The 21,468-nt window shown below is 27.4% G+C and overlaps 1 protein-coding gene across 2 annotated transcripts in view; it reads right to left on the reverse strand.

Annotated features, from left to right (window-relative positions):
• LOC100207255 (echinoderm microtubule-associated protein-like 6) overlaps positions 1-21,468 on the reverse strand; it is a 64,715-nt gene extending 43,247 nt beyond the window's left edge. For both annotated transcript variants that reach the window (XR_010640816.1, XM_065805464.1), the window contains exons 1-10: positions 21,240-21,468; positions 20,941-21,100; positions 20,650-20,748; positions 19,848-19,956; positions 17,900-18,045; positions 15,321-15,456; positions 6,145-6,260; positions 3,999-4,084; positions 2,078-2,215; positions 1,721-1,977 (exon numbers count right to left, since the gene is read on the reverse strand). Coding sequence is in view for 1 of the 2 variants with exons in the window: in XM_065805464.1 (XP_065661536.1) it covers positions 1,721-1,977; positions 2,078-2,215; positions 3,999-4,084; positions 6,145-6,260; positions 15,321-15,456; positions 17,900-18,045; positions 19,848-19,956; positions 20,650-20,748; positions 20,941-21,100; positions 21,240-21,436 (1,444 nt within the window). In the remaining variant the exon portion in view is untranslated. The remainder of the gene's footprint in view (positions 1-1,720; positions 1,978-2,077; positions 2,216-3,998; positions 4,085-6,144; positions 6,261-15,320; positions 15,457-17,899; positions 18,046-19,847; positions 19,957-20,649; positions 20,749-20,940; positions 21,101-21,239) is intronic.

Raw genomic sequence — 21,468 nt, forward strand, 5'->3', positions numbered from 1 at the left:
TTAAGAATAAACAATTAATTTATTGATTAAGATAAAAATTTAACAAATTCAACTCCAAATTATTATTATAATTTTTTGTCCAACTTATATGCTCAAAATCCTACAATAACGAGGCTTTAACTATTATTACAACTCATTAAACAACCATTGTCTACTTGCCATCATCCTAATAAACAAACAACCATTGTATACTTGTCATCATCCTAATAAACAAGCAACTATTGTTTACTTGCAATCATCCTAATAAACAAACAACCATTGTCTACTTGCCATCATCCTAATAAACAAACAACCATTGTCTACTTGCCATCATCCTAATAAACAAGCAAACATTGTATACTTGTCATCATCCTAATAAACAAACAACCATTCTCTACTTGCTATCATCCTAATAAAAAAAAAAATCTACTTGCCATCATCCTAATAAACAAACAAACATTATTTACTTGCCATCATCCTAATAAAGAAACATATTAGTACAAATAAACAAATTGCCTATTTATCATTATCCTAACAAATAGAAACTTTCCATTGTTTACTTACCATCAGTTTAATAAATCAAACTTCAGTTTTGTTTTAATGGAATATGAAAGAGTTGTCTTTTTAAATAAAAAGAGAATTCCATTTCTTATATCTTTGAGCATATATTGACAAAACTTTAGACACTGGAAGATGACATTAAATGTCAGCATTAACTTTATTTAAAAATGCTTAACTTTGTTTTTTTGAAACTATTATTTTCATTATAAACTAGTTCATAATTATTTTAATGCTTAACTTGTAATGATTTAAATCTTTGTTCATTCATCAACAATAATTATCCGTTAACTACTCCATCTTGACTAGATTGCCTGTGCAACAGAGAATCATGTGAATAACTATAGACTTTATGAAATATTGTGTAATTATAAAAAATCAAGATAACCGAGACATGAGAAACCACTCCTTTTAAGTAATAACCAAGATATGAGAAACCACTCCTTTTAAGTAATAAGCAAGACATGAAAAGCCACTCCTTTTAAGTAATAATTAGCTCTATAACAAATAATTATTAATATGTGTTATTATTTTACTTGCTTTAAAACAGAGTGATGACATAATGGAGTTGTCAAATTCACATAAGTGGTTGTAGAGTGTTAAACAAAATTCAATGAAAAATTACATAAACTAGCGAAGTGTTTCAGTGTAGGCTATTTTAACTTAATAGTTAATGTAAATGCATATCAACTATTGTTGTTATTTATTAATTATTATATTATTATTGATTATCTTTTTTTATCAATGATATATCATGACTGATAAAGCTGTAGACGCAACAGTCTACTACATTTGTCTACTAAAATTTAAGTGAATTTAAAAAGTTAATTCCGATTTAAGATAAATTAAAATAGTCACAGTCAAGTGTACATCAACTGATGGCTTATGTTTTAGGCAGGCACTTTTTTAATCAATATAAAAAATCTTCTAGATTTAAAATTAAAAAAAAAAAATGTTGTGTCACAAAACTGAATACCCCCTTCTTGTAACAAATTGTCACAAAATCATTAACTCATCCTCCTCCCCCTCCCTTATTGAGTTATATAATTTATGGACAATTCCTAACATGAATTACACAATTGAAAGTTAACTAAAGAGTAATAATTATTACAGAAATAGATGTAAATGTATTTTGTTAAACTATAGTTATTATGTTTAAAAAAATAAAAACTTATATAGCTACCAGGTATTTTGAAAAAAAATCGCTCTGAGCTGGATGAGTTAGTTTGTAAGTAATTACTATCTTCTGACCAGTCAATATGTGTTATGTTACTTGTACTTCCTTTGCATTGACCAATTCTTTTGTACTTATCTCGTACAGAATATATATCTACAAAACTATCATTGCACCCAATGGCTAAAAAAGCACCATCTGGTGAATAACGCATCTCATGCAGAACATCTTTGCGGTCATGAATGTGAAATAGTTCAGAAAGCTCTCTGTAAACAAAAAAATAATATTATATAAAATTAATTTCCATTAAAACATTCATCTTGAAAAAAACTATTTTATCAGACTTATAAATATTAAAAAACAGACCTTCCTTTAAGGACTCGAAATGAACCGTCTCCATGACCTATTGATAAATGACTGCCATCTGGAGAGAAAGCCAAACTTCGTGTTGTGACATCGAAGACAGCTTTCGCAATCAATTCTTTATTAGACATATCCCATAATCTGTAAAGGAAATATTTGTAAAATTTCAGACTTCCAATAATAGTTATTTAAATAAATATTTCGCTTCACATCGTCATTAATGAATCCACTGCCTACTTTTGCACTAAATTGTCAAATTTATACATTTTGGGTCATTAAAATGGCTTATATTATGCTTAGTTATAAAAAGCCAATCCTAATAAAAAAAAACTTGAATATTTTGCTATAAAAGTTAAAGATAACTGTATAGAAAATGATTCATTAAAACAAGACCTTTTTACCTTAAAATTATAATTTATATTAAAATTTATTTTTAGATTTCTCTCTTCTTCTGAAACCAAAACAGCTATTATAACACACCAAGTACTTATTAAACAAATTGGTTCCTGTTACCAAGCAACTTCATAAAATACTATTTAACATCTCAAAGGCTGTTTAAAAACTTATGCAATACCAATGCGCAGTAAAATCTACAATTTACAAATGCTGGAAGATTACTACATTAATTCACAAAAGTCATTTAAAATGTCAGTATTGCTAACTGGGTATTAGTGCATTATTTTAGTGAATTTTTTCCAGGAAAAATAACAGATCTTAAAGGTCTGTTTGTGTCTGTTGTTTACAAAAAAAAAAACACTAAATACCTATTGGTATCCAGTTACTGACATTATTGCCACACTACATGAGCCCGAGCTCAAAAAACATGAAGTGAATTATCATAAAGTAAAAACCCAACCCACTAATTAAAGTTGTAACAATTTTTGATTTTTTTCTCAAAGAATCTTCATTTATTTTTAATATAAAGCTTTTTAATACCCCTGATGTATTATGTTTTTAAAAAGCTTAAACTGTTTACAATTAATTTTGAAAAACATTAAACATTTACTTAAGGATATAAGACTTCTTAATTCTGTAAATTATGTTTAAAGTATCACATTTGAATAATAATGCAGAGCTCAAAATAGCTACTGTTACTTTATTTGTGCCCCCCCCCCCCTATCTAGTATAAAAACCAGATCAGATTGCCATTTCCCTGGATAGAAGATTGCAAACAATCATAGGTTTTTTTTGAAAAAAAAATGAATTATAATTGGTTGCACCCTTCACATGGCTAGAAGGCAGGTTGAAGGAACACTGGTTTTCAACAATGCATTCAACCCTTAATAATTGAAAAAAAAGATTTTTAAAAGATGCAGCTATTTTTGATGTGAACATGACAAGTTATTATTTGCATTCTGATCTTATATGCTGATAATCTTAGATAATACAAAGTGTTAGAAAATATACAATCTCAGATAACTGAAAATTGGACAACTTAAGTGAATGGACAATATATATTATATATATTTAAGTTCTAAACTGTAAAAAACTGCTTATATTTTGCCAATTTGTTGCAGACAATAATAGTTAATCAGAGAACTAACCTTTAAAGACTTGTCAACGAATAAAAAAAATACTACATTTAACTTCATTTTTGCATTTTAAAATTTTTTTTCTAATGTTGAGAAGGTAATCTTTTTTGTTAATATGATACAAGTAAATAAAAACCATTATTTTCAAGATAAAACTTTCTAAAAAAGATTAGAAATTTTTTTTTTTAATTTGTTAATTAACTTGTTAATTAAACTTGTTAATAGTTAAATAAAGAAACTTGTTATTAAATTACATTAAACAAATAACGAATAAATTTCAGCTTTTTTCTAGCATAACTGAAACTTTTTATTTCAATTACTCAAAAGCTTTTAGAAACGTTCAAGTAATAAAAAACAATTTTAACAGTAGTTTACCAAAAAGATTTTTTTACCTGACAGTCATATCATCACTTCCTGTAGCAAAAACAAGTTTTTTTGGATGCACTGCTAAACCCCACAGTTCACCTTCTGCATGCCCCTGAATATATTATACATACATACATATATATTTTAATTTTATTCATTAGATTTAAGACTTAGGTAACTGAAAATATTGCTTTATATTAAACTTAGAGGATATTGAATTTTTTTAAAAATTTCTATGTAAAGAGATAATGGTGGCTATTTTGTCACAAATGAAAGCAATTGACGTAATTATTCACAGTTAATTATGCATACAATATAAATTAATAACCTTATGAACAATATGATTGAATTATCACTTTCCAAAGATTTTTAATGATTAAACATAATCTAAAGTTAGATTTTGTTTACAAAACATTAAAAATGTTGTTATTATCATCAGGAAGATAATAATCTTGAACTATAAAAAAACATTGTGGAAAGACTTAAATCTGGAAGATCTGAAATTGCTGCTGAGTTCGGAAAGTCTCATAATCTCATATATAAAATCAAATTGTGCAATGATTTACAAGTAAATAAGGCTAAAAATGGTTGAAAGAAAATTTTCAATCCAAAAAATCAAAGAACAATTGCTTATCTAATTGCTTCTGGAGAGTCTAAAACTGCAAAGAATGTTACAAATTTAATGAATAACAGCTAAAGGACTCATGGTTCAGTTCAGACAGTGAATTAAGAGATCAAAATAATTGGTTTTTGATCCAGAAAGAAGATCAAGAAAATACTGTTGGTTTCTTGTCACCACCAAGCTCAATTAAATCATGCTAATCTTCATGCAAACAACACTTTTGACTTGAATTTTTATGACTGGATTTAGACAGATGAAAGTAAAACTAACATGTTTGGATCAGGTGGTGATATAATTGGAGAAAGCCTAATTAACCATTAAGTGCTTGAGATTTTACATCAATTGCTAAATGTAGCAGAGGAACACTCTTACTTTGGGGATTTTTCTGTGCCCACGAAGTCATTGAATTAGTGAAAACTAGGATAATGAATGCTGATGACTATATCAATATCCTTAAGGTTGGATATTTCAAGCCACTTCAAAAATGGGCCAGAACTGTATGCAACATAATGTTCATGCAAAACAACAACCCCAAGTATAAGGCTAATATGACCATTAAATTCTTTCACGAGAAGTTATTAACTGGCAAGCACAAAGTCCTAATTTTAGCCCACTTACAAATTTATAGGCAATAATTAAACAATGGGTATACAATTTTCCCACTCCAACCAAGAACAAAAATGAACTTTGGGCTTCTATACAAGAGGTTAGGTACTCAACTACACCTGATTTATATTATACTATTATAAATGTTTCTTTGTGTGTATATATATATATACAACCCGTGGATATATATATATATATATATATATATATATATATATATATATATATATATATATATATATATATATATATATATATATATATATATAAATATATAAAAGGGCTATTCTACACTGTTTTTGATAATGCTATTTGGGCGCTGATTTCAAAATTGAAGACCTTTTTTTTACGGCAAATATTGTTTTTTCGCAAAAACACGCCTACATTCAGCAATATTTCGCTAAATTTTGCCGGGACAGGGGATACCGCCACCCAAATTAATTTCCTTAAATAGCCCCTGGTATACATATATATATATATATATATATACATATATATATATATATACATATATATATATATATATATATATATATATATATATATATATATATATATATAAATTTAATTTACTATTATGCAAATCTATTATTAATTACATTATACAAATAAAAACTATATCTAACAAAAAGTCACTGGCAGTATTGTGCTAATTAAATGGGTGTTAATGTCTCAAAGGTTGAGAGTTAACAGGATCTGCTGTGAAATACTGTTGTTAAAATTATTGAATTACTAGAACCAGTTTTTAGGTTTCTCATTTTTCTTAGAACTTAATGAATAATGTGACACATTTATCACATTCATTAACAAAAAATTAATATTTTGTATAACTTTTGCTATTATTATTTCTTTAACTTCAGTTAATGTTTAGTTAAATACATTCAAATCATTTTTCAAAATCAATTTTTAGTCTGTGGTAGAAACAAAAAATAAATTAAAATCACCACAGTAATAGTCATTGGTTTGTTTTTGTCAGCTGCTGAAACTTCCAAAACTTCTCCATTATTTGTCCCCAATAAAATTTTCTCACCTATCCAACAAACACTACGAACTGAAATCCCTAAAAAATATTTTGGTTTTTTTAAAAATCTTTATTATATTACATAAATTACAGCCATATTACATGTAAATTACATGTTATTTATAGCCACATTAAATTTACATTCATATGTAAATTATAGCCATATTACATGAAAATTAAACATAAATCACAGCCACATAACATATAAATTACAGCAAAATTACATGTAAATTACACATAAATTACAGCCACATTACATGTTATTTACAGCCACATTAAATTTACATTCACATGTAAATTATAGCCATATTACATGTAAATTAAACATAAATCACAGTCACATTACATGTAAATTACAGCAAAATTACATGTAAATTACACATAAATTACACCCACATTACATGTAAATGTTCAAACCCATATACTATGGATCTTGGTTAGTTTATTTCTTACGAAACATTTATACTTATTCCTTACTTCAGTATTTAAAGAAAGCGGTAGAAAAACAATTATATATATACAGTCCTCAGAATTAGGGTTCAATTAGAACAATTTTTTGCCATTTCAGCATTTTAAAACATAACTTCATTTTCTATTTCAAATAAACTAAATATGGGAAAATGAACATTTTATTTAAATTATAAATAAAATAATTGAAAGCAGAATAAAGAATGTTTTATTTAAATTCCTAATAAACTAATTAAAATAAAAAGGTAAAACAAACTTTTTATTTAAATTCTGAACAAAGCAAATTAAAAAACTCAACAGCAAAACAAAAGTTTTATTTAAATTCTAAATAAAATGATAAAAATTAAAGTGGAACATTTTATTTAAATTCCAAAAAAAATAATTAAAAAAATCTGGCAAAACAAAGTTTTATTTAAATTCCAAATAAAGTAATAAAAATAAAAATGGTAAAACAAACATTTTATTTAAATTTAAAAAAAACATTTTCTAAATAATTAAAATAAAAACAAAAAAACGAACGTTTTAACTAACTTCTAAAAAAAATATTACAAAAACCAACAGAAAAAAAAAATATGACAAAAACCAACAGAAAAAAAAAAATATTACAAAAACCAACAGAAAAAAAAAAAATTACAAAAACCAACAGAAAAAAAAAATATTAAAAAAACCAACAGAAAAATAAAATATTACAAAAACCAACAGAAAAAAAAAATATTAGAAAAACCAACAGAAAAAAAAAAATATTACAAAAACCAACAGAAAAATAAAATATTACAAAAACCAACAGAAAAAAAAAATATTACAAAAACCAACAACAAAGCAAATGATTCAATTAAATTCTAAATATGAACTTTATTCAAATAGTAAACAATACAAAACAAAAACAGAAAAAATTTTATTTAAAATCTAAATTGAAATAATTAAAATAAAGACGAATTCTAAATTAACTTACAAATAAAATTTTACAAAAAACCAACAGAAAACCAAACTTTATTTTATTAAGGATTTATTCAAATCCTTAATAAAATTATTAAAATAAAAATGCCAAAAATAGAATGTTTTAATTAAATTCTAAATGTGAACCATTTATTTAAACAGTAAACAAATCAATTAAAATAGAAGCAGAAGCATTAAGTTTCATTAATTCTAAATAAAATATTTACAATAAAAATTTTTGCCGACCAAAAACAGTTTTAGGTCAGCAAATTTTTGCCGACTTTATTTTTCCTAATTCCGAGGGCCATGATTGGTTTGATATGATTGGTTGCGAGGGCCATGATTGGTTATCATATATCCCAAGGGCCATGATTGGTTGTCATATATTAAGAAAAACTATACATATTGTCTACAAAGTTACGAAGAAAAAAAAATTAATGACATTTTAAATTTTAAAAACTTTAAACGGTTTGGTAGCCATTTCGCAAACCGCTATTTATTAGCGGTTTGGATATTAGTACCAGTCAGTTTAAATAATTTTTAGAATACCTACTTGAAATGTGTTGATTAGTTACAATCGATATAAAAGTTTTAAAGAAAACAAAAGCTTGAATGTAAAATCTTTTTTCCTATAAGAAAAAAAGTTTTCTCTTTCACATTTATTAAACGCGTCAGGGTTGGAAAAAACCCAGCGTTTTTTTTAAAAAATGGGTTCTTATGGATTTTATAAGATTTTTGGGGTTATTTTTAAAAACTGATCAAAATTCCAAATTTTTATAATTGTATGTTTACTGTAATTTTTTTTTTAATTTTATATATTCACCTCCCATTACTCTAATGTCACTACAACTCATTTTTTTAAAAATATTCTCTCTCAATCAAATAGAATTTATAATTATCAAATATAATTTTAATAGAAACACTAACATTTTTAAACAAGGGTGCTGAAACAAGAAAACAGATTGAGCATAGTTAATTTCAGAGAGCACAGGGTAGATTTGAATCTCGATCTTACTTATTACGCGGTAGTGGTGTAATAGTAGAGCGTTTGCCTCGTAAGCGAGAAGTTCCGAGTTTGATCCCCACCACAACCCTGGTAGTACCGCGCTCAACTTGTTTCTCTGCGCAGCGGCCTTGTTCGTCAAGGTTTGTGTTTCGGAGTTATAGAGTTGAGAGAGGGTTGCAACCACAAAAAGTAGCCTCCTCGACTGTAGTGGCCCTCTCGGTCTTGGGGAGGTAAATAATTAAAAAAAAAAAAATCTCTTGATTGTGAGCCAAAAGTTTAACCACTAGTCTACTACTACATTAGATCTATGATGCTCAAGGGGACTCCTTCAACTATAAATGATGTTAACTAATTGCATTAAATTAAAAATATGGTCATAATATTTTTGACTAAGAAAAATTACAAAAAAAATTATTAGGGCAACTGAGTTATTTAAAGTTGGTAAGACAATATAAATGTTGCAAACTTTTTTCATACTAACATGTTCAACATGTTACTTAAAAAACTAGTTTACACAAGTTTACAACATGTCATCTATAAGTTTGCAACATGATGTTGCAACTTTGTAAATTATACTGAACCAGGATGACTGTGAACACTTTTTAAATATTTTTGCATCATACAAGAAACTGTTAGCCTAATCGTAACCTTTTTTTAAACAGAAACTTATATTATCCAGCTTCCTAGAAAAGTTCTAGGCCTGATCAACATTATGCAGTAAATATCTTTACTTTCTTATTTTATATGATCATAATCGCATCTTTAAAATTGGGCAAGAATGATTAGCTGATTTGGGGTGACATTGAACACAACATAATTTTTTTATTTTTTAGATTATGGATAGATTAGTTTTGCAGGTGGCTTTGTGCCTAAGCCTAGATTGTTTTTAAGAATATCTAAAACATATTTGTTAAGAACCATTATGGTGTCTATACCACCAGATTCTCCATTTTTTCCTGGAAGACATTTTATCATCTCAGTTTTGTTTCTCTAGTTGGTCATATGAGTAATAGTTTGAACATATAAACTTTCTATTGAACTACCAAGTCTGGTTTGTCCACCATGCTTTTTTGGAACTTGATCCCCAAGTTTTACTTTTTTTATGCAGTGTTCCATATAGAATGTTATAGGTTTTAGCAGCCTTCCTTGTAGAAAATCCATTGTTTTTCACTTTGTTTACAGCTGTTTCTAGGTCTGCTTGAGTGTAACTTGATAAAAAAAGGTCATTTTTCACTTTGTTTACAGCTGTTTCTAGGTCTGCTTGAGTGTAACTTGATAAAAAAAGGTCATTTTATATAAGCAAGTGATTAGATACAGACAATTTTGATTTTATTAGAACAACATGTACTTGATGTATAGTAAATTTTATGGTATTTTGTTTCAGGTTTCTTAATATAGCTAAATAAGTCACTTAAGTGCCTAAACTCTTATCAGTGTAGTTAAGGAGAAGTTGAAGTTTAAAAACAAAAATTTATGTTTTTAAACTTCAATTTTTTGTGCTTTCTGCTTATTTTCGACTATTACTGTTATATATTTTTTTAAAGTTTTAGTTTATTTAAATTTAAGCTTTTCTTATAAATCTTTTTTTAACCTAAGTATCAAACAAAGCAAAAATATCACTAAAATGCATTAGGGCAGCGTCATAAAAACAGTTTAAACATTTTTTAAATGTCTCTTTTGCTGTAAATAAGAAGACTTTTTACTTTTAAATAAGAGACATTTTTTAAATGTCTTGAATAAAAGAGACATTTAAAAAACGTCTCTTTTATTCAAAAGTAAAAAGTCTTCTTGTTTACGGCATTAAAATATTCAACAAATGGCTAAAAACCTCTTTTATTTTTCCGTAAACAGTAAAAACGTTAAAACCAAAGTTTTCACATTAGTTTTCACTCATCGCAATTTACTCTTTATAGTATTATCTTTAATATATTATTATCTTTATACTCTTTAAATCTCTTTATAGTTGTTTGAATAAAGTACTAAACAGAAACATTTTAGCTTTTATATAACTTCTGCCCCATAGTATTAAGTTAAAACTTGAAACTTGTAGATAATAAAATCACCAAATATTTGTAAACAAAATAATACAATAAGTTTCAAGATTTTTAAAAAAATAAACCAATCAGAACGCACACAAAATAAAATGGCATTTTATGAAAACGAAAGGGCCTAAGCTTGATATTTTCTTCGGATATTTTCTCCTTAACTTTGTTGAGTCGCCGTTTATATGCGATAGAAAAAAGCTAAAAAATGCAAATTGTTTGTGCAGCCAAAAATTAGCTTCTATATATTATATTTAAAGCAACTGAATCAAAATAGCTCTACTGTGTGTGTTTCTTCACCTTTTAGTAAACTTGGTTTTGATATTCATTTTCACCCCACTGTTTAAAGTCACCCCTGTTGGCGGGACATATTGTAAACTTGCAGCAGATATAAAACTTTTAAATCTATAGACAGATGAGCATGAGTATCATTTTTATCAACAAATCCTGTACTTGTGAATGCATACAAGTTTCCAACATGTTTTCTTTTCAAATAAGAGAACAATTTTTATATAGTGTCCTGCTGGTGACCTTGTAATAACTTTTTCAGTTTATAACTTTACAAAATAAAATACCATTACAAAATGACAGATCTAAAACTTTTGTTTAGGCATTTGAGAGGAGAGTGCAGGCGGTGAGATCTGTTGCAAGGACACGCCCCTGACGAGTGGCATTAGTGCAGGTCTAGGGCTCTCCGAAGCGTCATTAGTGATTGCAGTGCATTCCTGAGGAGGGGATCACCATTATCCACTACTTAATTCTGATTGGTTATCATGGCACCAACATTATTTTACCTCTTGTACCCATATATTTTTATGCTTAGGTAGCTTTTTATTATATATTTGTTTTATTCACGATATTTGAATATTTTGCTGAAACACAGGTAGTTGTCAAGTTTCCTATTTTTTACTGTTTAGTACATTAGTTATATGACACTTATAAACATTTCCTTATGATTACATACCAACACTATAGCGTGGTGGTTAGTGCGCTGTGTCATAATCTACAGATTCAGAGTTAGAACCTTGTGGAACACATATATTTTGTTTTTTCTTTTTATATTGCCCGAACCCTGTTTTTTCTTTTTATATAAATAGTCTTTACATTCATTCATGATTCTTACCCAATGACATCATCTACAATCTACTTCTATATTCACATCTCTCAGGTCTAAGTAACTGGACGGCTCCATTGGTCACTTTTTGCATCATGGTGTCACATAAACAATAAATATATTTTTTGTGGCTGGTGAGCCCTGACTTTTTCTAATGCACACCACAACGACAAAACAGACATTAGGCTATCCCGCTGGATGTGGTTACGGTGCTCAATAACCTAATGACTACGCTGACATTCAAACATACATTCAATCGGAAGCTTCACAATGCACGTCAGATCAGCGCTCGCTGACTATGTGCTTGGATCTAAAATCTCACTCCATAGCACATCAATCCACACCAGCATGGGGCAGTAGCTCTTTTAGCTAAGGGTGATGGCTTGTGGCCTACAATGACTAATGTGTGCATTCGATCAATTGAAATCCATTCTGTAGGTCTTACGTCTGGCTCTGATGTGCTAGCCCATAAGCGCAAGGAGTGTTTAGCTTTCTATTCACCCGATTAAAAAGTGAACGAAAACATAACGAGACCATACTAGACGACCAAACGGTACATACTTATGCACTACACCATCACACGGGCAGACATCAACAGTCTCTAAAATCAGTATATCAAATATTTGTTCTTTGTTATATATGATCTACACACAAACATCTACACACTACACACTAAAGTCTTACCATTCATTTTATATTTTCTTATGACTTTTATTTTTTATTCAACAACACCATCTACAATTTGTTTTCATTTTCACATCTCCTAGGTCTACGTAACTGGACGGCTCCATTGGTCACTTTTTGTGATCTTTGTATTGCATAAACAATTAAAAGATAACTAGTAATCTCTTGTACATTAAAATTTAATAGAATGATTTTATTTTTCTTTATAAACATTCAACTAATTTGCCCTAGTATTTTAATACATATTACAATAATATTTTTTAATATTTAACTTACTAATGGTTTGAAAATTAATAATAACCAACTTGCTAAAAAAAAGGATTGATCATTTATTTTGGATTATTCTGTAAGGAGTTTAAACTAAAAATTATATTCTAAATACCATTTTATATATAAAAAGTGTATAGAGTATTTACAGTATAAAACTATAGAGTTATAGAGCAAGCAAACAGTTGACAGAAAAGTTGAAGGTTATATGAGTCAGGAAAGCATAAAGATGGGAGAGTAAAAAACTAGACAAATAAAAATTTTTAAAGCTTGCAGGGACAGATACAGTATAATGATAATAATAGATAAAGAATGAGACTTTGCTGAATGATGAGTTAAGCAAGAAAGAGTTTTAGTTGATGGAACTAGAGATAATAGCTCCTTTGAGCAGCGACCAAAGAGATGCAACTTTACAATGATGGGAAGGAGGCTCAAGTTTAGTAGATAGAGCAGGTCCAACTATGCTTACAATGCATTTTTGTACCTTGTCTAAAAGAAAAAGAGCATCATTAGAAGAACCAAATATGACAATAAGTGACATAAGAGATTTGTAGAGGTAGAGAATGGAATCAGAAGAGAGAAAATGGCGAGCAATAAAGAGAAGCAACCTTAGCGGATGCTAAATTAGCAATCTATTGTATATATGGTTTCCATGAAAGGTCAGTAGTAAACAATAATCCAAAAAGACACAAAGAAGATGACTCAGTGAGAGGGTTGCCATTCATTAATATATAAATGTTGACATTATTGCGATAGTTGTTTGCAGTAAATAACTGAGTTTTGTTGGGATTAAAGTTTACAAGCCACTGTGAGCCCCAATCAGTTACAGAAGTGAGATCAGATTCAAGATCAGCTGCCTATTCTAAGCAATTAAAAAAAAAGAAACTTTTTGTCAAGACAGGAGCATAAGTTGAGTCATCAGCAAAAACAGCTACTGTAAGGTTGTCCGATCATTAATGCAGATAAAAAACAAAACAGGACCAAGGATAGAACCTTGAGGTACCCCAGAAGTTACTAGAAATAAAGAAGAGTGTTAACCTTCAAGGGTAACCTTAAAAAAGCGGCTAGAAAGAAACAATTTGATGATCTCAAAAACCTTCCCAGATATGTCATATGAAACAAGCTTATGGAGAAGACCAGCATGCCAAATTTTGTCAAAAGTCTTAGATATGTCAGGAGTAATAGCCCTAGCCTCTCTGCCTCCATCTAATGCACGATTAAATCTTTCAGTCACAGCAGTCAGCAAGTCAGCCATAGAGTGAGAGGAAGTTATTTGACTCAAGATGTGAAAAATTTGTTGATCAAAGATTTAAAGACCTTGCTAATAACAGAAAGAAGACAGACTGGGTGATAATTGGAGGGAACAGAATGTTCACCAGAGTTTTTGAAAATCGGAACAACAGATGCCATTTTCCAGCAACCAGTAAAACAAGACTCAGTCAAGCACTTAATATATAGTTTAGAGAGAATTGAAGAGAGTTCTGGAAAACAATTTTATAAAACTATGATAGATATGATTTAGACCACAAGCCATAGAAGAGTTTAATCGAGATATGACTTAAGCAACGGAAGCTGGAGTGATTTAAATGTCTAACAACGGGTTAACCTGGTTGATTGGAATGGAAGGAAGAGAATGACCATAAGATTTAAGAGTCGAATTAGAAAAAAGTTCTTTGCAAATAGTTTTTGGGAGAAGTAATAAGATCCAATGAATGAGAGATTTTCTAAAAGCCTCTAGAGCCTAACTTCTGAAATAAGATACAAGATTTAGTGAACTGAGCATCTGACAGCACCTTTTTACAGAGATTTCTTGCAATAATAAATTGTTGTTTGTTTTCAAGAGAATTGTTCTTTTGAAAAATATGAAAAAAATGGTTACGATATAACGGCTGCACAAGAGGGTGAAAATTTTTTAATAATAAAGCATTTATAGGAACTAAAATCAGACTCATTAGTTGTAAAATAAGATATTTAAAAAAAACCCTATATATATTTTTTTTTGGGTTTTTTTGTGTTGGGTTTTATTTGCCAACCCTGAAACACGCAGACTTAACTAATAACCTAAGTACACATTAATAACATAAGTATCTTTATCATGACTTATGCACAACAAATTTCTCCTGATGTTTTAATGTTTTTAGAAATTTTAAGCTTTTTTAAAAATTATCTCCCATTCATTTTTTATAGTATGAAATATTTTTTATAGTATGTAATAATTTTTATAGTATGTAATATGTTTTATAGTATGTAATATGTTTTATAGTATTTAATATGTTTTATAGTATGTAATATGTTATAGTATATATCTTTTTTTGGATCACACAACTTTTAAAGAGGTGAAAATGAAGAGCTAAAAGTAGGATTAAGAAATGAAGAAAAGAAAATAAGCTAAGGATAATGAAGAAACTATTCAAGTTTAAAATTAACTATGGAGGTAAACAAACATGCATTTTAAATCAAGAGTATGAAAACCTTTGTATAACACTTTAAGTGTTATAGTTAAAGTGTATATACTTAAATTGTTATTTTAAGAGTATATCTGAACTGTATTTAGTTACTGTTAAAAATAATAAAAAAGGTACCTTTGTAACCAAGAGCATGCTGGTTCAGATCAATTCGAGTTATTGGTTTGAACTCTATATCCCACAACCCAATTGTACCATCTTTGGACCCACTAGCAAATCCATCTGCAGAAGTATACAACGTCAAAACTGCCCCCTTGAAATAATTAGAAATTAAATATTCATAATAAAGAATATATTTTAAAACTTTTTTTTTCAAAAAAGTTTCTAAACAAGTATAAACTTGCTTTTCTTCTTGATTTAAAAATAATTTTTAATATGAGTAACTTTAATACAGTTTTTTGTTTTACAACTAACTTGGTTCTGAAGCAAATAACTTGAATAGAGAATTTTTTCTGCTTTACAACTAACTTAGTTTGGAAGCAAATAGCTTGAACTTTTTTTTTACAGCTAACTTAGTACGGAAGCAAATAGCTTGAGTAGTGAACCTTTTAACTTTAAATAATTGTGTTAAAAAAACTTAAAGCAAAAGAATGATATGATCTGAAAACAAAGTTTTTTTCAAACTTTTGAAATAATGAAATGCAAATAACTCAAATTTTTATTTAATTTTTTCACTTGCTTTCAGAAAAAAATATTAATTTTATTGTGGATAAACTTTATAAAGCAGATTTACAATTAACAAGCTTTTATCTTGGGACTTTCTTCGTGCTTTAAGATTTTCATCTTTTTATAGGATTTACAACCTTGTGATTTCTTAATTCTTTTAACCGTAATTTTACTTGACTTTTATTTTTGAGCTCAATTTTGCAGTGAAAACTTTTTTGATAAACTCTTTTTTTCAACCATTTGTTATCATACATATTGATAAGATAATGAACAGTGGAATTTCCAACTGAACAGAAAATTTTTTTTGGACAGCTCTTGATTTTGCATTAAAAAAATGTAAGAGACTTTCTTAACACATTTCTTGTTTTGAGCACATTTTGATAATTACTCAAACTTGTCCAATCTAATGCAAAATCAAACTTTGACGCAACAGAATCTTTTGAAACATTTAAACAAAAAAACTGTTGTATTCTTTAAAATACAATATTAGTCAACACACATGAATTTTTCAGGGACATGTTTTCTCATTAGAAACTAAACTCGTATCCATTAATTTAGTCATCAAAATTTTTAAAAGTTATTGCATGTTTTGAAAATGTAATTTGAATAACCAACATAATTGAAAATTGTTAAAAAATTGAAACATCAAAACCAACAATCACAACCAAAATTAGATTATCATGACTATTGCTTTTGATGGTTCAATTGCCAAACAACTTGCCATTAAATGAGTTGATTTTTACATTAAAGATATATATACAGTTATGAACAAAAAGATCCAAACACTAATTAATTATTTTAGATAATTACATAAAATTACAAAATATCCATGCATGAATTTCTGAATGAATTTTATGGAAAACCTAAATGAATGATGGCTACACGCTTGAAGAAGCTTTTGACAACAGTTAATTAGGGTTTCTGAACACTGTTTAACAGTAACAGCAAAACAGCTGTTTTTTTTAAAAAAAAAAAAAAAAATCAAAAACAGCAAATAGTTGTTTTTTAAATAATTGCTTCTACTGGTTTTTCATATTTTTTTTTTTAATTAAAATTTAAGTGACAAAAAATTTGAACCATGAACCTATTATTTCTGAGCCAGAAGTCTAACCACTGCAAGGAGGAGGGGTGGGGGGGTGGGTGGGGGTGGGGGGGGGGGGTGGGGGGGGTGGAAGGGTTCTTAATAAGCTTGAGATTGGGTGGAGAAAACTATCATAACATAAACATAATATATAAGCGTAAGCATCCAAGAAATCTCATTTATAAGTAAAAAATTTAAAAAACAGTAAAGAAGCTGTTAATGGCTGTTTTTTAAAAACCACTGTTTTTCAGAAACCCTACTGTTCATGATATGATTCAGCACATCAACGAATAGCATCAATTAAGGAAAATCCTGTGAAAGAACAAGAACTATCACTGTTAACAACTTGACAACTTTATACACCATTTGTATGTGAAGATTTTTAAGTGTTTATCTTGGACAAAGCGCTAGTTAGGTAGTTTGCAAGCCACAAAACTTGCACTTCAAACACCTTTTACAACCAGGTCAATTCTGCAAATTATATTTAAACATTTTTAAAAAAAGTGTGCCTAATTACTTTTGAATAAGAAAATTAGATATTTTTTATGGACATCAGGGCAACTTGTGATCTGTCAAAAATTGTCAAAACAGGCTCCAAGATAATACTCTTTAAATCCCTCAAAAAAATAAAGGGTAAAATTGAAACCAAAAGTTTCTAAAAAGAATTGAAAAGTTCATACAAAGGGCTAAAACTTTACTGTAACTTCTTTATTCTTTTATGTTCATGTGTGTTGTTATGAATTAAAAAGATTTCTAGAAATAAATCCATACACTACACAGTACAAAATGGTTACTATAAACATTTTTACAAAAATAGTTACTATAAATATTTGAATATTTATAGTAACTATTTTTTTGTGTGCGAATTTATTTCAGATCTTTTTGGCCATAACTATGATAAAATGTATTAAATTAAAAACATATATATATATATATATCAAAAATATACCGAATGTGCAGAAACAATATTTTCTATCAAAATGTTATCTTTCCACTTATAAATATCTCCACTTAATGTTCCACTGTACATAAAGCCACCAGTTCCAAAACAAATACATAGTATACTTTGCAGATCACCTTTGTCACCAAACACACCTAGAATTAATATTTGACATATATTCAATACTTATTAAGTATCACGATTAAACAGTAAAAAAATTTATCATATTTTATCAAATTAACAAACTAAAAGTTTTTTAATTTGACATTGATTAATTGATCAATGAATTGATCAATTAATCAATGTAAAAATCAATCTACTATACTGAAAATGATAGAATAGCGATGGATGGCATACTTACACCACAAAATTATACATTTTCAGAAAGATAAATACACCACCTATCTTTTAAAAAAAAAATTCATATATTAATGATGGCGGACACAGATATCACATGAACTTTAAGAAGGAATTTTTTTTATGAATAATCATGAAATCTGATTATAAAACTTTGTGGAATTCTAAAAAATGTTAATCAAAAGTTAAAACTATCAGAAGTGCATTATGAAAGAAAAATAGATACAAATAACGAAAATAGTTCAAATACCTGAAAATCCACAAAATATCAAAATTTTTAACAATTTAGGCAAGACAAAATCTTTAAGAATTTCACCATAAAACTAAACTAAATATAAAACTGAAAGAAAGAGTCAACATGACAGTAATTTAGATAACACTTTTGGTTTTGGAAAGTTTTAAAACAATTTTTGTAAAATTGCTCATGCGTATTTCATAAAAATTTGAATTTTTGTGTTAATTTATTTCTCAGAACTGCTTTTCTGCTAACCACACAAACAACATTTCTGTTGCTAAAGATATCCTTTAAAACATAAAATCAAAAGTTTTGATTAATAGTTTTGCTTATCAAATCCCTTATTTATTACCATTAATAACTCTTTTCAAAAAGAGTTTAAGTACTCCAATGGTTAAATATTGCTAACTTTATATATTTATTTTGGCGACATAATCAAATCAAATTTACTTATTTTAACAACTTTACTAATTGCATTTCCTTGGTAACATAAAACACTAATAAGGTATAATATTATTAGGACATTAAAAGATGGATAAATATTAATTAGCAGTATCTATTAATTTGCCACACTTTTAAACTTTATCTTTAAAAAATTAATCAAATGTCTATTTCCAAATAATGTCAAGATAATTGTGCTTCTCTTAATCACTTTCAAAACTTTATTTAAATTATTTCTATGTATATGAACAATCATCACTCATCATATAAACAATTATTTCTATGTATATAAACAATCATCACTCATCATAAAAACAATTATAAATTGTTTATATGAATAAACAGTTATAATTTATCATAAAAAAAACTTATAGACTATTTATATGAATAAACAGTTATAATTTATCATAAAAAAAACTTATAGACTATTTATATGAATAAACAGTTATAATTTATCATAAAAAAAACTTATAGACTATTTATATGAATAAACAATTATAATCAGCTGCCAAAGAACATACTTTTACAGCTAAAAAAAATAGTTTAAGCAAAAAATTTAACTATCATTAAATAAAATACTTTGCTGAATTTTTATATTAAAACAATAAATATATATTTAGGCTATATGTTATATAGTAAGCTCTTGCCATAAACTGTACCCTTTTATGATTAAAAAAAAAAAGATATTACTATAGCAATAAAATTGTGTTAAGTAAATATTATTTATTTTGCCTTGGGGATGTGAATTTAAACAAAACAAAAAAAAGAAGCAAAAAAAAAAGATGAAATTAGTGCATATTGTAAACAAATAATAAAACATAGGGTTACTCAAAAATTTGAGCAATTGGGTACAGTAATTAATTTGCATGGAGTATTGGTTTTTCAACATTTACTGAACAATCATAACTTAATTTCAAATGTTACCTTTATTAGGTATAACAGAATTTCCACTTAATGTCCAAAAATTTAAATGTTTTACACCACTTGTAACCAATTTTTTGTCTTCATATGGATTAAAGCAGACATCAAAAATCTAAAACAAAAATAAAAAAGTTCAAAATTACTAAACAATTTAAAACCCATAAAAATAAAGAATAAAAATATTCAATATAGTAGTAAAATGATATAAATTATATTATTATAATTCTGTCAAGTTTTGTGATATGTTTTTATATAATCTTGATTTTCCAAAACCATGCTAAAACATTATAAATGGATAATAAAAATTTATAAATGGATTATAAAACTGTGTAATACTTAAATTAATCCAATATTTTCAATTATACTTTTTTTCTATTTTTATACTGTGTTTTTATTTTATGTTTTGTTGTAGTTTTAAATAATTTTGAAGAAAAAAAAAAATGCTTAAAAATATAAAAACTAAAATAATGGAATCAGAATTGAAAATCAAGAAAAAAAATTTATTATCTAAAAAATAATAAAAATTAATCCGTTTATTCAATAGTTGATAAAATTATTATTAAATTTTCATTAACAAGAGCATACTTTAAAGAAAATTTTTTCCTGTGAAAATAAATTAGATAAGAGTACTGTGGACAGGGGAGCGACAGGGAGGGCAAACCCATCTCAATGATTAAAATTTATTTTTACATGAGCTGTATTAGAAAAGTTTGTATTTTATGTGTTCAAAATATTCTTAACATTATTAATTTCATTTACTTTATATTCTTAAAATCATTAACTCTAATAATCTAATAATTTATACCCTTTCATTGTGTGCCTTTGTTGTTGATATAACTTTGCCTTTTTTCCAATCCCATATTGTTAATTGAGAATATTCTTCTAGACCAACAGAAGCTAATTGCTAAAAAGAACCAATTAATATTTAAAACCTACAAATAAATATTAAAAAAAAATCGATCAAAAAGTTTTCAAGAATATACACTTTGCGTAACTTTATTTTAACAAAAATTAAATAAATCAGAGAAAACAAATCAGAGAAAATAAACTAGAGAAATGCTTAAAATCAATTTTACTTTATGAACTATTAACTTACAGTTCCAGCTGTGTTAAAAGCTAAACATGCAATACCATTCTGATGGTTATCTTTCAATATGGATATTGTGCAACAACTCGAAACATCCCATATACATACATAAGGTTCTTTACCAACCTGCCCTGTTGCTACAGACTTTCCATCAGGATGTAATGCTAAGCTAAAAAAATTCAAAGCATCATTCTATAAGTGTATAGGGTATTACAAACCAATTTATCCATTATACAATGTTATCATTTATCCATCAAACAATGTTATCAATGTTATCCTATCCATAAAATTAAAATTGTTACATCTACCTTACTATGTCATCATTGTGTCCTAAAAAAAACCTCTGTTTTTTTAATTTTGGATCAAAAACAATTCCTACTCCTGCCACAAAGTAAACAATTTCACCACTGTTAGTGTAGTATAAATTATTACGACATTGATGTCCACGATAACCATAAACATATTCTAAACGAAGTTTTACTGGAGGTGGGGTTTTATCAACCATTTTTTATATACTAAGAATTTTATTCATTACTA

This window comes from Hydra vulgaris, chromosome 09 (genome assembly GCF_038396675.1).
Source record: "Hydra vulgaris chromosome 09, alternate assembly HydraT2T_AEP".
NCBI lineage: Eukaryota > Metazoa > Cnidaria > Hydrozoa > Anthoathecata > Hydridae > Hydra > Hydra vulgaris.